The following is a 20,494-nucleotide window of genomic DNA, read 5'->3' as shown; positions in this document are numbered from 1 at the left end:
AGTTTTTAAGTACAAATTTTTTTTAATTAAAAATATTTGTACTAAAAAACCGATTTAATAGAAAAATTGTCCCAAATCGAACCTAAATGAGTTGAAGTTGCAACTTGTTAATGAGAAAAAAATGTATATTAGGGAGTTCTCTTCTTCTACCAATAGTTAGATAAAATGACCATTAGAAGGTTACCATATTGGAAGGATATGAAGAGAGGGTTTTGAAAGCAATGCCTATAAGTCAATGAGAGCAATTATAGAAGGCACAATTATTATTTTGGAGTAGAGGCCTAAGGCTGATTTTTAGTTCAAGCATGTAGGCTTATCTCCTTAAATGATGTTGACATAAGGCAAGTTGCAATCTAAAATATTTAGAATTTATTGACTTAAAAAAAAAGTAAATTTTGCTTTTTTTTAATATTTGAATGTTATTCAAGTTAATTGTGACATTTATATGTTAAACATGTAATTCAAAAATAAATTTTAATTAAAATTTTAGAATAGTAAAATATTACTTAATTGAAATTATTGAGATCAAATATCGACACAAATTCCTATATCAAAATTAAAAAATATATTATTAATATTTAATTAAATTTTTATTATCAGATATTTTAATTAATGCTTTCATATGATTACTTTTTATTAAATATAATTATATATATAACACTCAAATTTAGCTATTTATAAAAGAGGTTTTTACATACATAACACTTAAACTATATAGTTTTTACTCATCTAATACTTAAATTTACCAATTTACATACATACCACTCAGCTTACTATCCGTGAAAATCTTGTCTGATACTTTGCTCGCTCGCTAAGTCCCCATTTCTCCATATAGGATTCTCTCTTTGCTCGGCATCTTCATTTCGTCTTCTACATTTATTCGCTTAGGTATGATGTTCGTATTCTCCATTTCTTCTCCTTGGTTTGCAAAATGAAACCCAAATATTTCCGTCTAGGGTTTTCAATGATTTTTTTTAGTTATATGTAAGAATATCGATTTGAAATTTGGATACCTGCATTTGGAACTCAGTTTACAGTTTCAATTTCTTCATTTGTTATTTGCAAGCTTTCATTTAACCTGAAACCACAATAGAATTTCTCAAACTTGGATATGTGTAGAATTTCCCAAAAAAATTTGTTCTGGTTCCAAATGAAGAAATTCTTACATGTAAAATTATCGATTTGTTTCAATGATTTTTTTTAGTTATATGTAAGAATATCGATTTCTTTATTTTTTATGTTTTTAGGGTTCATACCTTTAAATCTCACAAACACCGGCCATAAACTTCCTTATCTGCTTCAGTTACGAGTTTTAAAAAGCTTAAATTTGTTCTGTTTCAGAAGCAAAATGGACAGGAGGCTAGACGGGAGACTCCGACGGGAACGGTGGGCTGCGTTTCGACGGGAACAAAGATGCGGAGAAGATGAGCAAACACCGAAGGAAGACGAGTTTCGGGTGCAAACAAGGGTATCAGGCGAGTTTTCACGTAGAGGAAACAAAGTGGTATTTAAGAAAATCAAAGAGCTTTTTAGTGGTATGTGTGTAAATATGTAAGTTTATGTGCTAGATGAGTAAATAACATAATTTTAAGTATTATGTATGTAAAAACCTCCTTATAAAATAAACATTTAGTTATCTTTAATTTTAATATTTTAATTTGTCATTCAAATATTAAAATTCATAATAAATTTTTAATTTAGATATTTTATTACAGATTAAATACGTTTTAAAGGTTATCGATGCAATTTCCTGTTTTGTTGATAATTGTTTATGACATTTATGAGCATCAAAGTCTTGAACTGATCTGAGCATAAAAAATACATCATCTTAGTTTGATTTGTTGGTTAAAATTTTTGACTATCAACTAAAAAAATTAAAAAAAAAAAATTTATTGTTGCGGGCTAGAATATGCGCGGCGGTAGAGTTTAGAAATTCACGTCCGAGCGTTGCACGAATATTCAGCACACAAACAAAAAAAATGAACACTAAGATTTTTACGTGGAAAACCCAGAAGAGGGAAAAAACCACGGAGCCACGCCCAGCTGAAAAGTTCCACTAGTGTTTTCATAAATTGCAAAAAACTGATTCGTCCCACAAATCGGGACGATCATATTACAACTTGAAGCAAATTTACAAAGTTTTGCAGAATCCTGCCGTTTCCCAAAAATCAGGCAGAGTTCCGGCGTATTCAGACGACGGGAAGAGCTCCGGCGGTGGTCGAGGAGGAGAGGATTCTCCTTTTCCCCTTTCTCTTCTTCTTCCCTTCTTCTTCTCTCTCTTAACTTGAGTCCCTTTGTGAAGAATGAGGGCTCTATTTATAGTTTTTCTGGAGTGGCATGGCTTGTAAATAGGTGTGAGATCTGGGGCGAATAGGGATTGGTTTGAATGGACGGCCGATATTGAACCATTCGATCGTGCACCGTTTGTTGGACTTTTGGAGACCTTAATGATGTCGGAATTCGGCGATCTTGGTCTCGTTGGATTCGTCTCGTTGAGCCGCTCGATTTGAGTATAAGCTCGTTAAAATCGGAGACCATTTAGTAACTCAAATTACGGTTTGAACCTTCCAACGACGCTTCGAGTCCTTGATTTGGACCCATTTGGGCTCGGATATCTTAATTTAATTTTTTATATGATATCTTAATTTTATTTTTTTTTTATTTTCGAATTTGAGAATAAACCGGTAAGAAATCGTACTAAGAAAATCCAGTTTTTTAAGAAATCCGAAACCGGATATTAAGAAACTGAATTTTCATTTTAAATTAAAATAGAAAATCAGAATTTCTTAAGAATTTAAAATGGAAATTCGGTTTCTTAAGAAATCAGATTTTCTTAGTCCGTTTTTGAAAAAACTAATTTTTTATTCTCGTTTCTTCTCAAATAAAAAAAATAAAAAAAATAAGATTTAAGAGAAAAATTAAGAATTTATAGAAACAAGAGAAGAGAAGTAAAATCCAATTTCTTTTAAAATTATGATTAAAGTAGAAATTGGATAATGAAATTTCAGCTTCTATTAAAACTAAATAATTAAGTTCCGTACTTATTATTTTTTAAAGTCTTTTAATAACCAACTTTTTAAGTTAATTTAATCTTAAACAGTTTTTTTTTATATAAAATGCGCAAAACTGAAATGATCGGGAAGCTAGAGCTCTTTTTTTTTTGTCTTTTATCGTCAAATGTCACTCTTGCTCCACAATCCCAATCTCTCTCTCTCTCTCCGTTCTAAGTCCAATTTGGGGCTTTTGCAGCGATGGCCGAAGGAGCAATTATTAACCACGTCCGCGACGGAAAACATTATCCCGGGAAGATAACGATCCACGTCTTCCTCACTTGCCTCATGGCAGCCACCGGCGGCCTCCTTTTCGGCTACGACGTCGGCATATCAGGTAAAACTTAATCGACCTCAGATGCTCTCCATGCTTCGATTATGGAGTCTAATTGGGTGATGGATTGAAGGTGGGGTGACATCGATGGATTCATTTCTGATAAAATTTTTCCCGACGGTGTACCGTAAGGAGAAGGGGGAGACGAGCACAAATCAATACTGCAAGTTTGACTCCCAGGTTCTGACCATGTTCACATCATCTCTGTATCTAGCGGCGCTCATCGCTTCTTTCTTCGCATCGGGGATTACTCGAGTATTCGGCCGGAAGTGGTCCATGTTCACCGGCGGCACCATTTTTCTCGTCGGCGCCGCACTCAACGGCGCTGCGATGAACGTTGCTATGCTTATCATCGGTCGCATTCTGCTCGGCGTCGGCGTCGGTTTCACGGCGCAGGTGAAATTACTCGATATAACTTATAAGTAATTCTTTAAAAACATTATAGCTTCTGTTAATTCGTATTGTTTTCGGGGATTTGGATCTTCAATAATTACATTCATAAGTTCTTTGTTGCTGATGTTTGTATATGAAATATAAATCTCAATGATTGAATAAATTTAGATAAAATCTCCTTAAAATTTTTTGTAAGAAATTTGTTTTAGGATTTACGAATTAAAAGCGAGGAAAAATTAGTGGTGGCTCAGGTTCCGGTTAGTTCCAAATGATCTGAGATTGATCCGATCTAAAAAAAGCAAACAACGAAATCAAAACGGTCAAAACTAAATTGAAAAACCAAAAAAAAAAAAAAAAACCTTGAGAAAAAAAAAAAAAAAAAGCCTTGAGAATGTTTGCTTAGATTTAAATTAGTGTTTTCAGTTCAATTTTTAGTCAAAAAAATAATAATAATTTGCAATGATTAGGTTCGTTTTAAATTAGTATATTCAGTTTGATTAAATTATAGAGGCATTGACTTTTGACTTTTCTATAATTTTAAATTTAAATAAATCAAATCAGTAGATTTATGAAAAATGTGTTATGTGAACCAACAATCCAATCGATCGATTTGTTCGCTCTCTTAGAAAATTACAAAGAATTAATGAAAGTTTTTACATATGACGCAAATGCCCTGTTAACTGCTTCAAAATTTCAGTCTGCGATAATTTACCTTGTTGAAATGGCACCGGCGAGCCTCCGTGGCATGCTAAACATCGGCTTCCAGCTCATGATCACAATCGGCATCCTCGCCGCAAACCTCATCAACTACCAGACCGCCAAGATCAAAGGCGGTTGGGGCTGGCGCGTCAGCCTCGCCCTCGCCGCGGTCCCCGCCGCCGTCTTCACCGCCGGCTCCCTCTTCCTCCCCGATACCCCGAACTCTCTCATCGAGCGCGGCCACGAAGACCAAGCCCGATCCATACTCCGCCGAATCCGTGGCACCGACGACATACAAAAGGAGTTCGCCGACATAAAGGCAGCCGGTGAGGAGTCGAAGGCTGTGAAAAATCCATGGCGAAGCATCGCCCAGCGCCGCTACCGTCCGCAGCTCACGATGGCCGTCTTAATCCCGTTTTTCCAGCAACTGACCGGCATTAATGTGATCATGTTTTACGCTCCCGTTTTGTTCAAAACCATCGGATTCGGAAGCAACGCGGCGCTCATGTCCGCCGTCATCACCGGCTTGGTGAACGTTTTGGCGACGTTTGTATCGAGCTTCACTGTTGATCGCGTTGGGCGGCGGGCGCTTTTGCTTCCAGATGCTCGCTTGCCAGGTTGGAAGTAATTTTTACCATAATTTATTTTCTTTTAACGGAAAAAACTTGTCAACGTTTTATTCTAAAATATAATCAAAATTTTTCAACTAAAGAATAATTAACTGAAAATTAATCCAACTCAACTCAAAATCATTTAATAGAAAAAATATTTTCAAATATAATAAATATGCTTTCACATATTGTATTTGTCAAATTATAAAAGGAGCTTATCATAATCCTAATTAAAGCTTCATTTGAGGCGTCTTTATTAATGCTTCTTAAAACAGTTTTTTAATAAAAAAAATTAAAAAATTTCTACTAAAAAATTATTATATATTTAATATAAAATGTTATATTTGTCCATATTTATTATAGTAAAGTTAATTTTTAAAAAGATATATGTATTGTAAGACAGGTTTTTGGGCTTTCAAAAGAATAATTATGATGGATTAAAAATTTACATTTATAAATTTTACTATTTATGTATTAAACTAATTTTTTTTAAGTTAATTTATAGATTTCAGGGTATCAAAAGTTAAGATATCATAAAAATTTATTTTTTCTCTTTTATAAGTGCATTCAATTAATATTCATGCGATGTTCTAGCTAGCTAGTTTATAGCTGAGTAATCGCCAGCCCTATCGCCTGCAGATTACCGTCGGCACGCTGATCGCCGTCATGTTCGGGATTTCCGGTGCCGGTGACATCTCCCGCGCTTACGCCTTCACCGTAGTGGTCTTCATCTGCATCTATGTAGCCGGGTTCGCCTGGTCTTGGGGGCCGGTTGGGTTGCTAGTGGTCTCCGAGAGTTTCCCACTGGTGATTCGATCGGCAGGCCTCAGCATTACAGTTTCCGTAAGCATGATTTTCACCTTCGCCATCGCACAGGCTTTCCTTGCTCTTCTTTGCAGTCTGAAGTTCGCGCTGTTCTACTTTTTTGGAGGATGGGTGTTGATCATGACTGGCTTTGTCGTCTTCTTCCTGCCGGAGACGAAGGGGGTTCCGATTGAGGAAATGGCGGTGGTTTGGAAGGCGCATTGGTTTTGGGGGCGGTTTATTTCGGATGAAGATGCTCATTTGGGTGGTACTGGTGAAATAGGTGACGGCAAGAAGGCCGTTGCGCTAACACTTCGACTGTAATCGCCATTTAAACTTGCCATAGCTCCTGCATTCTATGGGCCTATGGCTCTGGGCTTGCGAGCGGGGCAAAGCAATCTGATGTGCCAGCCGTTTCAGATAAGTGTAAATTACTAAATTTTGAGGTGGTAAACAGATTTAGGATTCTGATATGCTTGAAATAAGATTTAGGATTTTTGATATGCTTGAAATAAGATTCTGAATTCATTAGTATTTACAAATTCTGAGGTGGTAAACAGATTTAGGATTGTAATTTTTTTTTTAAATATTGTTGATATATTTTGAGAATGTCAATATATACATCACTTAGGTTTTGTTTGAGACATCTTTCTTATTGCTTCTTAAAAGAGTTCTTTAGTATAAAAAATTTTAATTTTTTACTAGAAAGCTACTTTAAGAATCAATAAAAAAGTTGTTCGAAACGAAGCCTTAGGCTTCCTCTGAGGCGGCATTTTTAATTTTTATAAAGTAGTTTTCTATTACAAAAAAAATTAATTAATTTTTCTTTTTACAGAAAAATTGATTTAGAAAATAGTAAAAAAGCCATCCCAAACAAAACGCATTAATGTCAATCAATTCTAGTTAATGCACAATGATGGAAGGTGAGTTTTTTATAAAGTTGATTATAAAATTATTATAGGGAAATGATGTGAGCTAATCCGAGTCTAGCGGAACACCATACCCCTACTGCTTCTAACGGACCTACGCTATACCACTACTACCCAATAGCTTACTTTTACACTTTTCGTTTTATTACAGTAAGCCGTATCAGGCTCTTTTAATTACTCTTACCTTTTTGTTTCATGCTACATGGAGTATATAGCTCCATACAGAGAAGAGAAGGTTAGTGAAGAATTAATACACAAGTCCTGGAATGAATCCAGTTCCCTCTCTGAATGTCTTCTTCTTCTTCTGATTCCTCTTCTTCTTCTTCTTCTTCTCCTGATTCGCTCTCTCCCTGACGCTACTCTATCTCTGCTCTATTTCCTCTTCTCCATCTTTGTCTTGCAGGTGACCGTGGTTCCACACCATATTGGTATCAAAGCTCGAAAACGAGCAGCCATGGCAGAACGAAGCAAACGGCCAATCGTCGGGGATGATTGGAGCTTGGATGCACTCTGGAAGGCTCAGAATAATATAGCGTGCCAATTGGAGGTATTGACTAATGAGTTCTTCCGATTTTCCACAGAGGTGCGAAACGACATTCGATCGTTGGGAACGACCAGAGCATTGCCGGAGGGAGGCAGACCAATCTCCCCCGTAACACCGAGACCACATCGCCGACGGCATACTCCGGTAGTGGCGGCAATACCATCTGATTCGGATGGGGAAGAAGAATTTCATCCAATGGGTGAATCTGAATCCGAAGTGGATACACACCCGAATTACCACAATCCCCCTAGGCGACTTCCAGTGCCTAATCGTCAATCTGGTGAATTCCGTATAAAATTAGACATCTCTTTTTTTGAGGGCCAGATGAACATTGAGGAATACCTCGATTGGGAACGTTCGGTAGAAGCTTTCTTTGATTATATGGAGATTGCTCCAGAGAAACAAGTAAAATATGTAGCCTGTAGATTAAAGGGGGGAGCTGGAGCTTGGTGGGCACAGCTGCTTCAAGCACGAAGGCATGAAGGAAAAGGGGGCATAACCAGCTGGTTTCGTATGAAACGACTATTGCGTGGACACTTCGTGTCACGACCCAACCCGATCGGGACGGATCCTGCTCGCATCGGGCCATGACGGAACTTAAACTTGAAATCCAGGATCTAGTTTTGGAATTTGCTTCAGAACTTTCTTCCAAATATTACATATACAGAACACAGAGCTACTATAAACATCCAAACACAGAACAGTTCATCTATCTTTTTTTTCATCAAAATAATCATATACAGATACAGTACATGGCTTACAGACAGAAAGAACATAATAGAACAGATAAGCCATGACTGTACAAAAATTAAAAGTACAAAATACCTAATATCAGATCAGACTCTGAACTGCTAATCCAAGACCTCATTCCCTTTCCCAGAACCTGAAAACCACGTAGAAAACAAGGATGAGCTAACAGCTCAGCAAGATATCACTCGCTAATCAAAATCATCAGAAATTCACTTCAGAAATAGCCGTACGAAAATCATAGAACAGATACTTGATCAATCATAAATCAAACAACTAATACAGAAAACTGAAGTCATGTCGAATCAGAGTTCATAACAGATATCATAAAGCTTTCAAGTCATAGAGCATACAGAATCGTACGGAATAACCAGAATCGTACCGAAATCAGAGTTCAGATAAAATCACATTCATATCAGATAATTCATATAATATAGTTCATATCAGATAATTCATATCAGATTCAACCAGAATCGTATAGAAATCAGAAATCGTATATCGGATAATTCATAAAACAGATCAGATAAGTCACATAATAGATTTCAGATTTTCAGACCCTTACAGAATCTCTACGGATTCTGACCTCTTATGTCTCCCTTCCCTGACTCTTACAGAATCTTGACGGATTCTGGCCCCTTATGTCTCCCTTTCCTGACACTTACAGAATCTCAACAGATTCTGTCCCTTTATATCTCCCTTTGTGCTTATAGCACCAGAACATAACAGATTATAGCACGAGAACATAACAGATATTTGTGGAATTCCAGAACATAACTTATTTTCAGATTTCAGAGCTCATATCAAATTTCCCTGACACTTACAGAATCCCAAAGGATCCTGGCTCCTTATAACTCCCTTTTGATAGCACACAAACACTTCAATTCATTCAAGGAATCAATTCAGAAAAATCAGAATTCGTACGAAATTTCAGCGGCATAACGGCGGTATACGGAATTTACACAAAAAAATCATAGATTCAGAAATTTACCAAATTATCATAGAATATCCACAACAATATTATAAAACTTTCATTATACTGACATAATATTTTTTTAACATCATGATAATTCGCAATCCAATTAAAACGCCATAGAATTCAAAATATCAGGTAAAAATCTTCCAGAAAATACTCAAAACGTGCACAATTATCATCTCAGAAACATACCAAAAGTTACGCGGTAAAACCTTTGTCAGAAGAAAATAATACCATAAATTCGCTAACGGAAACAAAATCCGGAATAGAAAATTCATCAAAATTCTCGTTTCTGAAAATTGAGAAAGGCGGAATGTGCCTTACCTCGAGTCGGTCAACTTTCCCAACTACGGTGACGGACGAAAACGGACGGAAGTCGCCCAAAAATCCACTTTTCCTCTTTTTCCTTCGTTTTTCTCTTTCCTGGGCTTTCTCTCTCTTCAAAATCGGCACTATTAAGATATTTAATACACAGGATCGTCCCGGACGATGTCCTGTTCATCCTGGGATGATCTCCCATATACACAGATCGTCTAGACGAAATTAAATTCCAATTTCGTCGTCCCGGGACGAAACCCTCGGGTTGGTTCGTCCCGACTGTTCGTCCCGACTCTTCCAGGTTCGTACAGACGAACAGACAGATTCTTCACAATTCTGTACAGATCGTCCTGATCGTCCCGAACGATCCTGGGAGAAACAGCCTTTACACTTCCTCCAGAATGACTTTGAGCAAATGCTATATTTGTAATATCAACATTGCACCCAGGGAGGAAGATCAGTGAGTGAGTACACTGAAGAATTTTACAGGCTCAGTGCACGCAATAACCTGAATGAATCGGAAAATCAACTGACAGCCCGCTACATTGGAGGATTGAAGGAAAATATTCAAGATAAACTTGAATTAAATTTGGTATGGACAGTGTAAGAAGATGTCAATTACGCGTTCAAGGCGGAGGGACAACTTAACCGTAAGCCAAAGGGACGGAGCTTCCCTCGTTACATGGCTGACTTGAATCAAGAAATGAACAAACAAACTGCGGGCAGCAGCAATAAAACTACAGTTCAATTACAAGGAGTAGGTATACTTGGTGCTGAACCCAAGCAGGCGGTGACACCAGCTCAAAGGCCGAGAGTTCCACCCAAGGACAGCAATCCTTATGTCAAGCCTTCAACATTCAAATGCTACCGGTGCTTCCAACCAGAACATAAATCCAATGAGTGTCCCAATCGTCAACAGTTATACGTAGCGGATGGCGAACAAGAGGGTGAACACCAACTGGCTGAAGCGGTAAACGAACAAGATTTTGAAGAATTACAAGCAGATGAAGGAGAACAGTTAGTCTGCATTTTAGAAAAATTGCTATTAGCTCCCCAGCAGGCTATCAATTCCCATCGTCATGCCATTTTTCGCACGCAATGCACGATCAATGAAAAGCTCTGTGATATGTTGATTGACAGTGGTTGTACCGAAAATATCATCTCCCGGGCTGTAGTTCAGAAACTGCAATTGAAGACGACGAAGAATCCGCAGCCATACAAAATTAGTTGGGTAAAACGTGGAGTGGAGATTTTGGTATCCGAAATGTGCAGAGTAACCTTCACCATTGGTAAGAGCTATGTATGTGAAGTAGTGTGCGATGTCCTGGAAATGGACGTATGTCACATTATTTTGGGAAGACCTTGGCAATTTGATGTCGGAGCAACATATGATGGCCGCTTGAATACCTACTCCTTTGAGTGGAAGAACCGCAAGATTCGGTTGCTACCCCAACGACCAAGTGAAAGCACACCAGCATCACCGGAGAAGGCAGCGATGTATGTCATTTCGGGGCAGAGCATTGTCCAGTCATGGAAGGAATTCCAGTCATGGAAGGAATCCTCTACTATGTTTGCACTAGTAGTCAATTCCCCTATTTCCAGTGATGATTTCACATAATTACCTGGCCAGGTGCAAGAACTCCTGCTCCAATTCCGCGATATCTGGCCAGACGAACTCCCTAGCCAGCTGCCACCACTATGCAATATACAGCATCAAATTGAACTTCAGCCGGGCGCTAATCTACTCACCTACCACATTACCGAATGAGTCCCCAAGAACATCTCGCATTACAAGAAATAGTTGAAGAGTTGCTACATAAAGGTTTGATCCAGCCCAGCCTGAGGCCGTGCGCCGTCCCCGCTCTAATTGTGCCAAAAAAAGATGGAAGTTGGCATATGTGTATTGATAACAGAGCTATCAATAAGATCACAACGAAATATCATTTTGTCGTTCCCTGACTGGATGACATGCTCGACAAGCTCACAGGTGCCACTGTCTTCTCCAAGCTAGACCTCAGGAGCGGATACCATCAGGTACGCATCCGACCAGGAGATGAGTGGAAAACCGCCTTCAAAATGTGGGACGGCTTGTATGAATGGCGAGTTATGCCATTTGTACTCTGCAACGCTCTAGCCACATTCATGAGACTCATGAACGAAATCCTCAAACAAGTGCTCGGGAAGTGCTGCGTCGTGTATTTTGATGATATCCTCGTGTATAGCCCGATATTACAGGATCATCTAACTCGCCTCCTTTCCATTTTTGAAATTCTAAGGGAAAACAAACTTTATTTGAACTTTCATAAATGTGTATTCACTACAGATTCAGTACATTTCCTGGGGTTCATAGTTTCGGGCCAAGGAGTACACACTGATCTGCAGAAAATTATGGCAATCACCGACTGGCCTAGTCCCAAGTCCATAGCCGAGGTACGCAGCTTCATCAGACTTGCGAATTTTTATCGACGATTCATTCGGGGTTTCAGTATAGTTATTTCTCCGCTCACTGACTGCCTCAAGTCCAAATCATTTCTGTGGGATCATGCTCAACAACTCAGTTTTGACAACATTAAAGCAGCTTTGAGTTCCGCCCCTGTTCTTGCAATCCCAGATTTCAATAAACCGTTCCATGTAGATACAGATGCTTCAGCAATTGGAATTGGTGCGGTGCTATCACAGGAGGATCGACCACTTGAATTTTTCAGCGAAAAACTAAGTCAAGCCCGGCAGAATTGGTCAGCCTACGAGCAGGAACTGTACGCCGTAATGAGATCCTTGAAGCAGTGGGAACACTACTTGATTCACCAGGATTTTGTATTGAGCAGTGATAACCATGCCTTGCAGTTTATTAATAGCCAGAAAGCCATCAACCGAATGCACGCATGATGGATAACATTTCTGCAGCGATTTACTTTTGTGTTGAAGCATAAGCATAAAATAGCAGACGGCTCTAGTGCTGAGACTCCAAACAGATTTGAAAGGACTGCATTGCCTCACTGAATTATATCAAACTGATGAAGACTTCTCTGAGCCATGGAACGCCTTAGCCAAAGACTCAGCTGCCACATTTGGTGACTTCTCTATAAGGCATGATTATTTATTCAAAGGCAATGTTTTATGCATCCCTCAGTCTTCCTGGAGGGAACATTTGATCCAAGAGATGCACAGTGGAGGCTTAGCCGCTCATGTAAGCAAAGCGAAGACGCTGGAGTTAATGCAGAGCAGGTTCTATTGGCAAAATTTGCGACGAGACGTTGGTTTTTTTTGTAGAACGATGTCCGATCTGTCAATTGTATAAAGGGAATGGGCAAAACACATGTCTATACACACCGTTGCCTATTCCCAATTCAATTTGGGAAGACATCAGTATGGACTTCGTTCTCGGTTTACCGAAAATGAAGCACGGAGCAGATTCCATACTAGTCGTAGTTGACCGGTTTTCGAAGATGGCACACTTCCTCGCTTGCAAGAAGACCTTCGATGCCCTGAATGTTGTCATTCTGTTCTTCAAAGAAATAGTCTGCTTACATGGGCTATCACGGAGCATCACGTCGGATAGAGATGTCAAATTCGTAAGCCATTTCTGGCGGGAGCTATGGAAACGACTGAAAACATATATCAAGTTGAGCTCGGCGTATCACCCTCAATCCGACGGCCAAACTGAAGTCGTCAACCGTTCCTTGGGAAGTATACTGCGGTGTATAGCTCATGAGCAGCCGAAACAATTGGATGATTACCTTGGCCAAGCCGAATTTGCTTATAATTCAACAGCTAATACCGGTCAATACCCATTCATTATAGTTTATACAAAAGTTCCAAATCATGTGGTAGATATTGCGGTATTACCGAATTGCAGAAGCAAAACCGCAGCGAGCACAGGCGAGAAATATACGAAGATGCTAAGTGAGGTCAAGGACCGGCTGGCAGTGTCCAACACCCACTATAAACAAGCAGCCGACCAACACCGACGAGAGCAAATCTTTAACCCAGGAGATTTGGTGATGGTCAGACTCCGCAAGGAACGATTTCAGCCTGGCACTTATTCGAAGCTAAGCCCCCAGAGAATCGGACCCGTTCCAATCTTATGGCGCGTCAACAATAATGCTTATGTTGTTGATCTCCCACCAGAATTTTTGACACCGTCTACCTTCAATGTGGCTGATCTTGTTCCGTATCATCCCGCCGACACTAGTGAAGTTCAAAATGTTTCCTCAGGTGAGGAATCTTCGAAGGGCGGGGAGACCTGATGTGAGCTAATCCGAGTCCAGCGGAACACCATACCCCTACTGCCACTAACGGACCTACGCTATACCACTACTACCCAATAGCTTACTTTTACACTTTTCGTTTTATTACAGTAAGCCGTATCAGGCTCTTTTAATTACTCTTACCTTTTTTTGTTTCATGCTACCTGGAGTATATAGCTCCATACAGAGAAGAGAAGGTTAGTGAAGAATTAAGACATAAGTCCTGGAATGAATCCAGTTCCCTCTCTGAATGTCTTCTTCTTCTTCTTCTTATTCCTCTTTTTCTTCTTCTTCTCCTGCTTCGCTCTCTCCCTGACGCTACTCTATCTCTGCTCTATTTCCTCTTCTCCATCTTTGTCTTGCAGGTGACCGTGGTTCCACACCTGGAAATTAATATTTAAAGCTGATGTTAAAGTAACTTTTTAGAAAAAAAAATTGACAATAGTCAAATAAAAATTATGAATACAATTTGTAGAGCAAAGTATTAAAAAAGTTATTCTTAACATACTCTTAAAATTGATTAGATGTATAACATATAAACTTTTGTGTTCATTAAAAAAGATATTTGGGTGCTGTCCATCAGCTATCGCTCAACAAACTTTGATGGGTTGATCCACTGCTCCTATATTGTGTTAAGGTAGAAGTTTATCAAGATCTTCAATTCTTCATGATGCCGTTAGTAGTGAGGAATTTGATCCTGGAGTGGCAGGTTGAAATTACCACATGGAATTTATTAAGTAGCAAGAGTGCATGAGAATAGAGAGATTATAATGTGCAGATGTCAAACGCATCTGGACGTGAATGAGAAGGCGCTAAGTCATGCAATGTAATGTGCATTGTGTGAGGTGGCGCCTCCTCATTCACGTCCGAACACTTTTGACGTTCACACGTAATAATTTCTCCTGAGAATGACATTATTTATATGTAAATGATACGTAAAAGATATACAAAATACTCGTGATTATCGAGGAACTTGTTCCACCCTAAAACTAAACCTTTAATATATCTAGGCCTTAGACTAATTGACCCAAAGTGTTGGCCTAACTCGTTTTATTGGTCAACCAATTAACTTAGGCTTCCTTGAAACTATTTTTTATTAATTTCTAAAATAGCTGGTCAATATTGAAGACAAATATAACTAAATTATTACATAAATATAATAAAACTATTATCAATATAACAATAGTCATTCACAAATATAATCTCGATAAGAAAAAAATATCAGAATCACTAGTACTACTAGAAATTTCTAAAAGAAATTTTTTTAATATCTATTGGGTATTTTGAAATATTAAATATCATATATTTTCCATATAGAATCAAGCTCATATAAATTATGACAATATTCTACCTGCAATTTTTTTTTTATAAAAATTCCTCTTATCATTTTGTAAAAAATCTCTTTTTTGGGGATATTATTGTAAAAATTCTAGCCGTTTTTGTAATTCATCGTAGTTACGACAGATTCGATCCAGCTCACCAACCACCTGCTTCAGTCGGCAATACCACATCGCCGTTGATGAACTTAACAACGAATCACCTCTTACCACGCGTCCTTCCGGCCACCGACTCCGTCGAGACGAAAGGCCATCTCGCTTTCCAGCTGGTAATCCGTTTCTCTCGCCACGTTCTTCTCCTCTCCACCCACCGCTTACCTACTCTATACATATCCACCCCTGTTTCTTCTCTCCGCCTGCGAAGCAAAATAGAAACACAGCTAGAAACAGAAACCAGGGAGGGCGGAGAGAGTGGGAGGGAAACGGAAGGGGATTTAATCGGCTTCTTGTCGGAGAATGGCGCCGCGGCTCTTCGCCTGCTTCAGCCGGGGCTCCTCGTCGAGTGAGAGAAAAACGACCGCCGACTCGGCGACGGAGGAGCAACGCCGTGCCGGTCCAGTCGTTGTCGAGCTGTTCTCTTCCCAGGGTTGTGGAACCTCGACGGATGCCGAAGACATCGCCACGCGGCTCGGCCTCGGGGAGATCGTCGACGTCCCCGTGCTAGTACTCGCCTTCCACGTCGATTATTGGGACTACCGCGGCTGGAAGGATCCCTTCGGATCCAGCGCCTGGACCGTGCGGCAGAAAGCCTACGTCGAGTCGATGCGCCTTGACACGCTCTATACGCCTCAGATCGTCGTCCAGGGCCGTGATCAGTGTCTTGGCAACGAGGAGGGTTCAATTGCGGCCGCTGTCTGCGCCGCACCGCGCTTTCCCTCCCCCACAATGCAGGTTCGCCTCCGATCTCCTTCTCTCTTGCTTTTCTGATATCAATTGGCCTCCTTCCATTTCGTCAAACTCGTTGAGGTGTTGCTAGTTTTCCCGTGTAATCTTGCTCTTGCACTTCTTTTATGATGCTTTAGCTAAGAATCGACTTGCGCTAGTGCTCTAACACTAACAGCACAAAAATCATCAATGAGTGAGTTAATTTTAGTCGTGCATTTAAGGCCATTATATTATCTTCCATTTTAGATCTGTTTTGGGGAAATGTATTGCTTAGGGGCTGTCTGGTTGTAAGTAAAGATCTTGAATGGTTAAAATAATTTTATCATTGTTAGTAAAAATTTATGAAGATCTTTTAGTACATAAATTGGAATTGAAGTTGAATGCTTGGTTCCCTTCAACCAGCTGGCTCTTTTGAGGAGGTGCAGATTTTATTTTATTTTTGGGTTATGCTCACTGTAATTTCTACTACCCACATCTCCCCAAACCTCCCATAGCAATCCCTCATCATCCATCACTATCATCCATTAAAGTCAAGACTAGGTGCTCATGGCCTTGCTCTATTATTCAATCCGTAGTTTCCAAGCTCCTTTCACCCTTCCCTCCAAGCTACATAACCCCTCCCTGCATCATTATCGTCTCCTAGACTCCCCTTCTAGACACCATGGTTTAAAATTATGTAATATTTTGTTTGTGTGTCTTGAAGCATGCCTTAAAGAGAGATGTATGCAAAGTGTTTTGAGGCTATAGACTCCGATTGGAAAAAAAGATGCGCGCTCCTCAAATTAGTGAGGCACGTGCTATGAGGTATTTAAAAAAAAAACGGTTAGGCTTGAGACAGAGTGGAGCACTACAATGCTCCGAACCCCAATGCTACAACACTGCAAGTCAGGTTGAGCTGTTTTTTTTTTTTCTCTTTTTTCATGTTTAAGTTGAAGGGTTGTATCCCTTGGGGAAGTTATGAGTATCTCTTTGTCAATTTTGTGTAGAACATGTGTGCAAAGAGTGAAGAGATAATGAGAGAGTACGAGAGAAAGAGATATGTATAAATTCTCTCAATTTTTATAGTGGTTTTCTTTGTGTGGTGTGGCTTCGTGGTTTATTTCAATTTTGAATTTTTTCATATTAAATCCTGGTTTTCTTTTCTGTTGCATTTTATCCCAACATGCCCCGGATAGATCAAGGAGATTTTTTCCCTTCGATGTTCAAGGATGTGATGGAAAAAGAACATGATAGAAGCATGGTATTCTTGAAAGTGTTTACCACTTATCATTCTATTGAAGCTTTTCATGCGAGAGCAAATTGACTGAGGTTGTGAGGTTTCTCTGATAGGAAAGATATATTGATAATTAAGGCAATAACAAAGTTTTAATGACTTCATGATATTTAAGTTTTGTTTAGGATAAATTTCTTACTGCTTTCTAAAGCATCTTTTTAGTATAAAATTTTTTATTAAAAAAAATTATACTAAAAAGTTACTTTAGAAAACAAGAAAATAGTGGCCCCAAACGAAGCCTTAATGTTTTAAGGTTATAAGAAGCTAAAATATTCAACTTAGATCACTAAAAAAAAGTAATGATGTTCTTGAATGTTTCCGTAACAGAGGGTTTTATTAAATGAACGATGGAGACAAATGTGAAAGCATAAGCTATTCATATAAAGCATAAAAGATTCTTTGTCATTCTTTAATATGAAGAGTTTTACGAGACTGGAAAATATAAATTCACGGAAATCAAATAGAGACATCAAAAAGCCAATTGTACTGCTATCCATCTGGCTGTTAGCATGAAAGAACGTGATCATATCATGAAGAAAATTGTTAAAATGATTTAATATGCTCAATTTAGTCTTTAAACTTCTTAAGCTTAATTTAGAGTGGTCCCATTTAATTCAACATAGTACAACAAATGGAGTATTTTGGATAAATTTGAAGAATTAAAGGATTAAATTGAGTTTAGTTTGAGATTAAAATGATCTCATATAGATAGTCCATGCATCATTTTGATATTTTTTCCTCTAATATTATGAATTGGTTGAGGTATCCAATTGCACAATTACTTGTAGAAATAATGCCTATGACTATATACTTCTTCTGTCTTAGGCTGTTAATAACTTATGAAAGATCTAAGCATTAAGCTAACTCCTTTTTCAAAGGCTAGTTAAAACTTTTAATGAAAACCACGTTATGAATATAAGGGCTCATTTGTTTGTCCGTTTTTACTTTTTTTCTATCTGGCAACGGTAAAGCAAAAAAAAATTATTTGTTTGATAAAACTACTTTTCATAAACATGTTCTGAATATCGTTTTTGTATTGTTTTCAAAAGCTTTCTTATATTAACTTCTCCGTTAGAAAACTCCGTTCTCTACTTCTCTCAAACAACAACTTTAAAACTACCTTTTAGGAAAGATACAAAATGACCAAATGAAGCCTAAGTCTAGTGAGTTGTAACTTGACTACCTCTCATGCAGGCAACTTTCAGCAAGCCATCACCAATGACATTGCAGGTTGCCCTGAGTGGGCCATTACGGTCGAAAGTTGACAGCGCCGGTGCCAATGTGATGGTTGCTCTGTATCAGAGTGGCGTGGTGATTAACATCAACAAGGGGGAGAATAAGGGCCGTCTCCTCGCCAATGACTACATAGTTCGCCGACTTGAGAAGCTTGCGACGGTCAAGGACATCTCCATGAAGAAGTCAGTCTCCGGCACCATCACCTTCACACTCTGGGAAGGCTTCAACCCAGTCAAGTGTGGCCTTGTCATCTTCATCCAGAACTCCTCGCTTCATATAAGTGGCGCCCAGCAGCTGGCTATCCCGGACAATCTGTAATCTCCTTTTCCCCATTTACGGCTGCGATTTCCTCAACTGCATCCATGTTTTTCTTTCCTTCCATACTGCCATTCTCTTCTTCTCCATTCATTCTATTTCTTTTATGATGTATGTATTTAGAGTTCTTGATTTGTTGTTAAGTCTCACTAGCCTTATTTTTAGAAATCGTACACGATTCATTACTGTGTAAAAGATTGTAAGATTTTTCAAGTTTATAATGCTTGTTATTTAGACTTATAAGTCGGCTTGCTAATGTTAAGAGATCCCATCTATGGCACCTTCATGAATGTCCAGACGGTAGAACATCAAAAATTTGTGTTAGTGAGCATTATAAACTCAAAAACTACTTGTGAAATCTTTGTGGTGCTTTATCCCTGCATCTTTCTGTCTTGATAAATGCTTCAGATAAAATACAGAACAGTAAAACAGAATAAAGAACCAAAAGCAGAGTATGGAAAGCGTATTGAGCTAAGTCATTTTTTAATCTATTCTTCCTGTTCAGTATAATGCATGTAGAAGTATTTATAATTGTAGAAATTATAGAGAGGTAGAGCAGATATAAGGTCAGCTATTAGATAAGTGTATATTAGTGAACGGTTGAGATGAATGTCGCAGACTTTTGCACCGGACGGTTGAGGTAGTTGTTGTTGTTGCCAGTGATTGTGTGCATAGGGGGTGGCATTGTTATGGAAATTGTATTGTCATCATTTGTGTTCCTGCTTGTAGTATTACTGTCATAGGAAATACTTGAGTTCGCAAGTAATCCTATCGGATTTACTTGAGTTCGCAAGCAAACCTAATCAATAATTAGTAAAAATAGCGAGAAAACGGAAGAATCGTGGTGGAAGAACAAACAAATGATAGCAAATCTTATCACAATCAAAGAGAAACAAGAATAAAACAAAGATACAAGAGATCCTCTATTTGAGAGGAGGATCGTTCTCTCCCAATCTCTAGACATTAGGTCTAGAGCCCAAAACTCCCAAGAGACTCCAAGAGAAAACAATACTTAAGCATGCTCTAACCCTCACCTCTCATGCCTATTTATAGATTAATTCCAAGCCTCCTTTCCCAAAATAGATTAATTTAAATAAATTAATTCAAATCTCCTTTCCCAAAATAGATTAATTCAAACATTCTTTCCCAAAATAGATTAATTTAAATAGAATAATCCCTTGACTTAAATAAGATATTTTATTTAATTAAATAGGGGCCCACGTCCCTATGGCTTAGGCAGTTAGAGAGGAGGCGGTTTGAACCGCCTCCTCTAGACCTTGGCCAACCCAGGTGGGGTCGGCTGGATAGGCGCTGACCTATCATATTGTTATTAGTCTCCCTCAAATTAATGATTTGGGAACAAAGTGTATTTGTCTCTGAGTAGAAGAAATCTTTTGTTGGGAAGACCTTTAGTGAAGATGTTAGTAGTTTGATCTAAGGTGGTTATGTGATGAACTATGATAGTTTGAGATTTGATGCATTCACGAATATAATGATGATCAATCTCAATGTGCTTAGTTCTGACATGAAACACATGATTGTTTGCAAGTGATAGAGTATAAATATTGTAACAATATAAAGGTGTACGTTGGTTGGGCAAGAGAAATGCAAACTCATTGAGTAATCTTCTAAGCCAAACAATTTATGTTGCTATTGAAGATAGAGCTTTATACTCAGATTCAGTTGAGGATCGAGCTATCGTTGTTTGCTTTTAGCACTCCAACTTATAATGGTTGAACCGAGGAATACACAAAATTCACTTTTTGATTCCTATCCTATTTATCACCAGCCTAGTTAGC

At 38.6% G+C, this 20,494-nt stretch overlaps 2 protein-coding genes across 2 annotated transcripts; both read left to right on the top strand.

The window, feature by feature from the left end:
* Positions 1–820: 820 nt before the first annotated feature.
* LOC110099799 (sugar transport protein MST3-like) lies at positions 821–6,433 on the top strand. Its single transcript, XM_028693043.1, is given in 7 exon segments — positions 821–888; positions 1,342–1,535; positions 3,250–3,387; positions 3,458–3,780; positions 4,475–5,073; positions 5,075–5,093; positions 5,727–6,433. Coding segments are annotated over 6 exon segments (1,755 nt in total). The 5' UTR covers positions 821–888; positions 1,342–1,348; the 3' UTR covers positions 6,216–6,433.
* Positions 6,434–15,108: 8,675 nt separating this feature from the next.
* LOC110099753 lies at positions 15,109–18,975 on the top strand. The gene is made up of 2 exons (XM_020827008.2): positions 15,109–15,877; positions 18,339–18,975. Exons 1-2 carry the CDS (start codon positions 15,443–15,445, stop codon positions 18,696–18,698), a joined length of 795 nt encoding a protein of 264 aa, XP_020682667.1. The 5' UTR covers positions 15,109–15,442; the 3' UTR covers positions 18,699–18,975.
* Positions 18,976–20,494: the final 1,519 nt, after the last annotated feature.

The sequence above is a fragment of the Dendrobium catenatum genome, unplaced genomic scaffold (assembly GCF_001605985.2).
Source record: "Dendrobium catenatum unplaced genomic scaffold, ASM160598v2 fragScaff_scaffold_220, whole genome shotgun sequence".
NCBI classification, from domain to species: domain Eukaryota; kingdom Viridiplantae; phylum Streptophyta; class Magnoliopsida; order Asparagales; family Orchidaceae; genus Dendrobium; species Dendrobium catenatum.
Note: the sequence above shows the minus strand (reverse complement) of the source record. Positions and strands in the feature narration are given on the sequence as shown.

Excerpts from the sequence above, each read along its gene's own strand:
- LOC110099753 (XM_020827008.2), top strand. The coding sequence starts at position 15,443 with ATGGCGCCGCGGCTCTTCGCCTGCTTCAGCCGGGGCTCCTCGTCGAGT. Across the intron at positions 15,878-18,338 it reads TTCCCTCCCCCACAATGCAG|GCAACTTTCAGCAAGCCATC; the intron begins GTTCGCCTCCGA and ends CCTCTCATGCAG.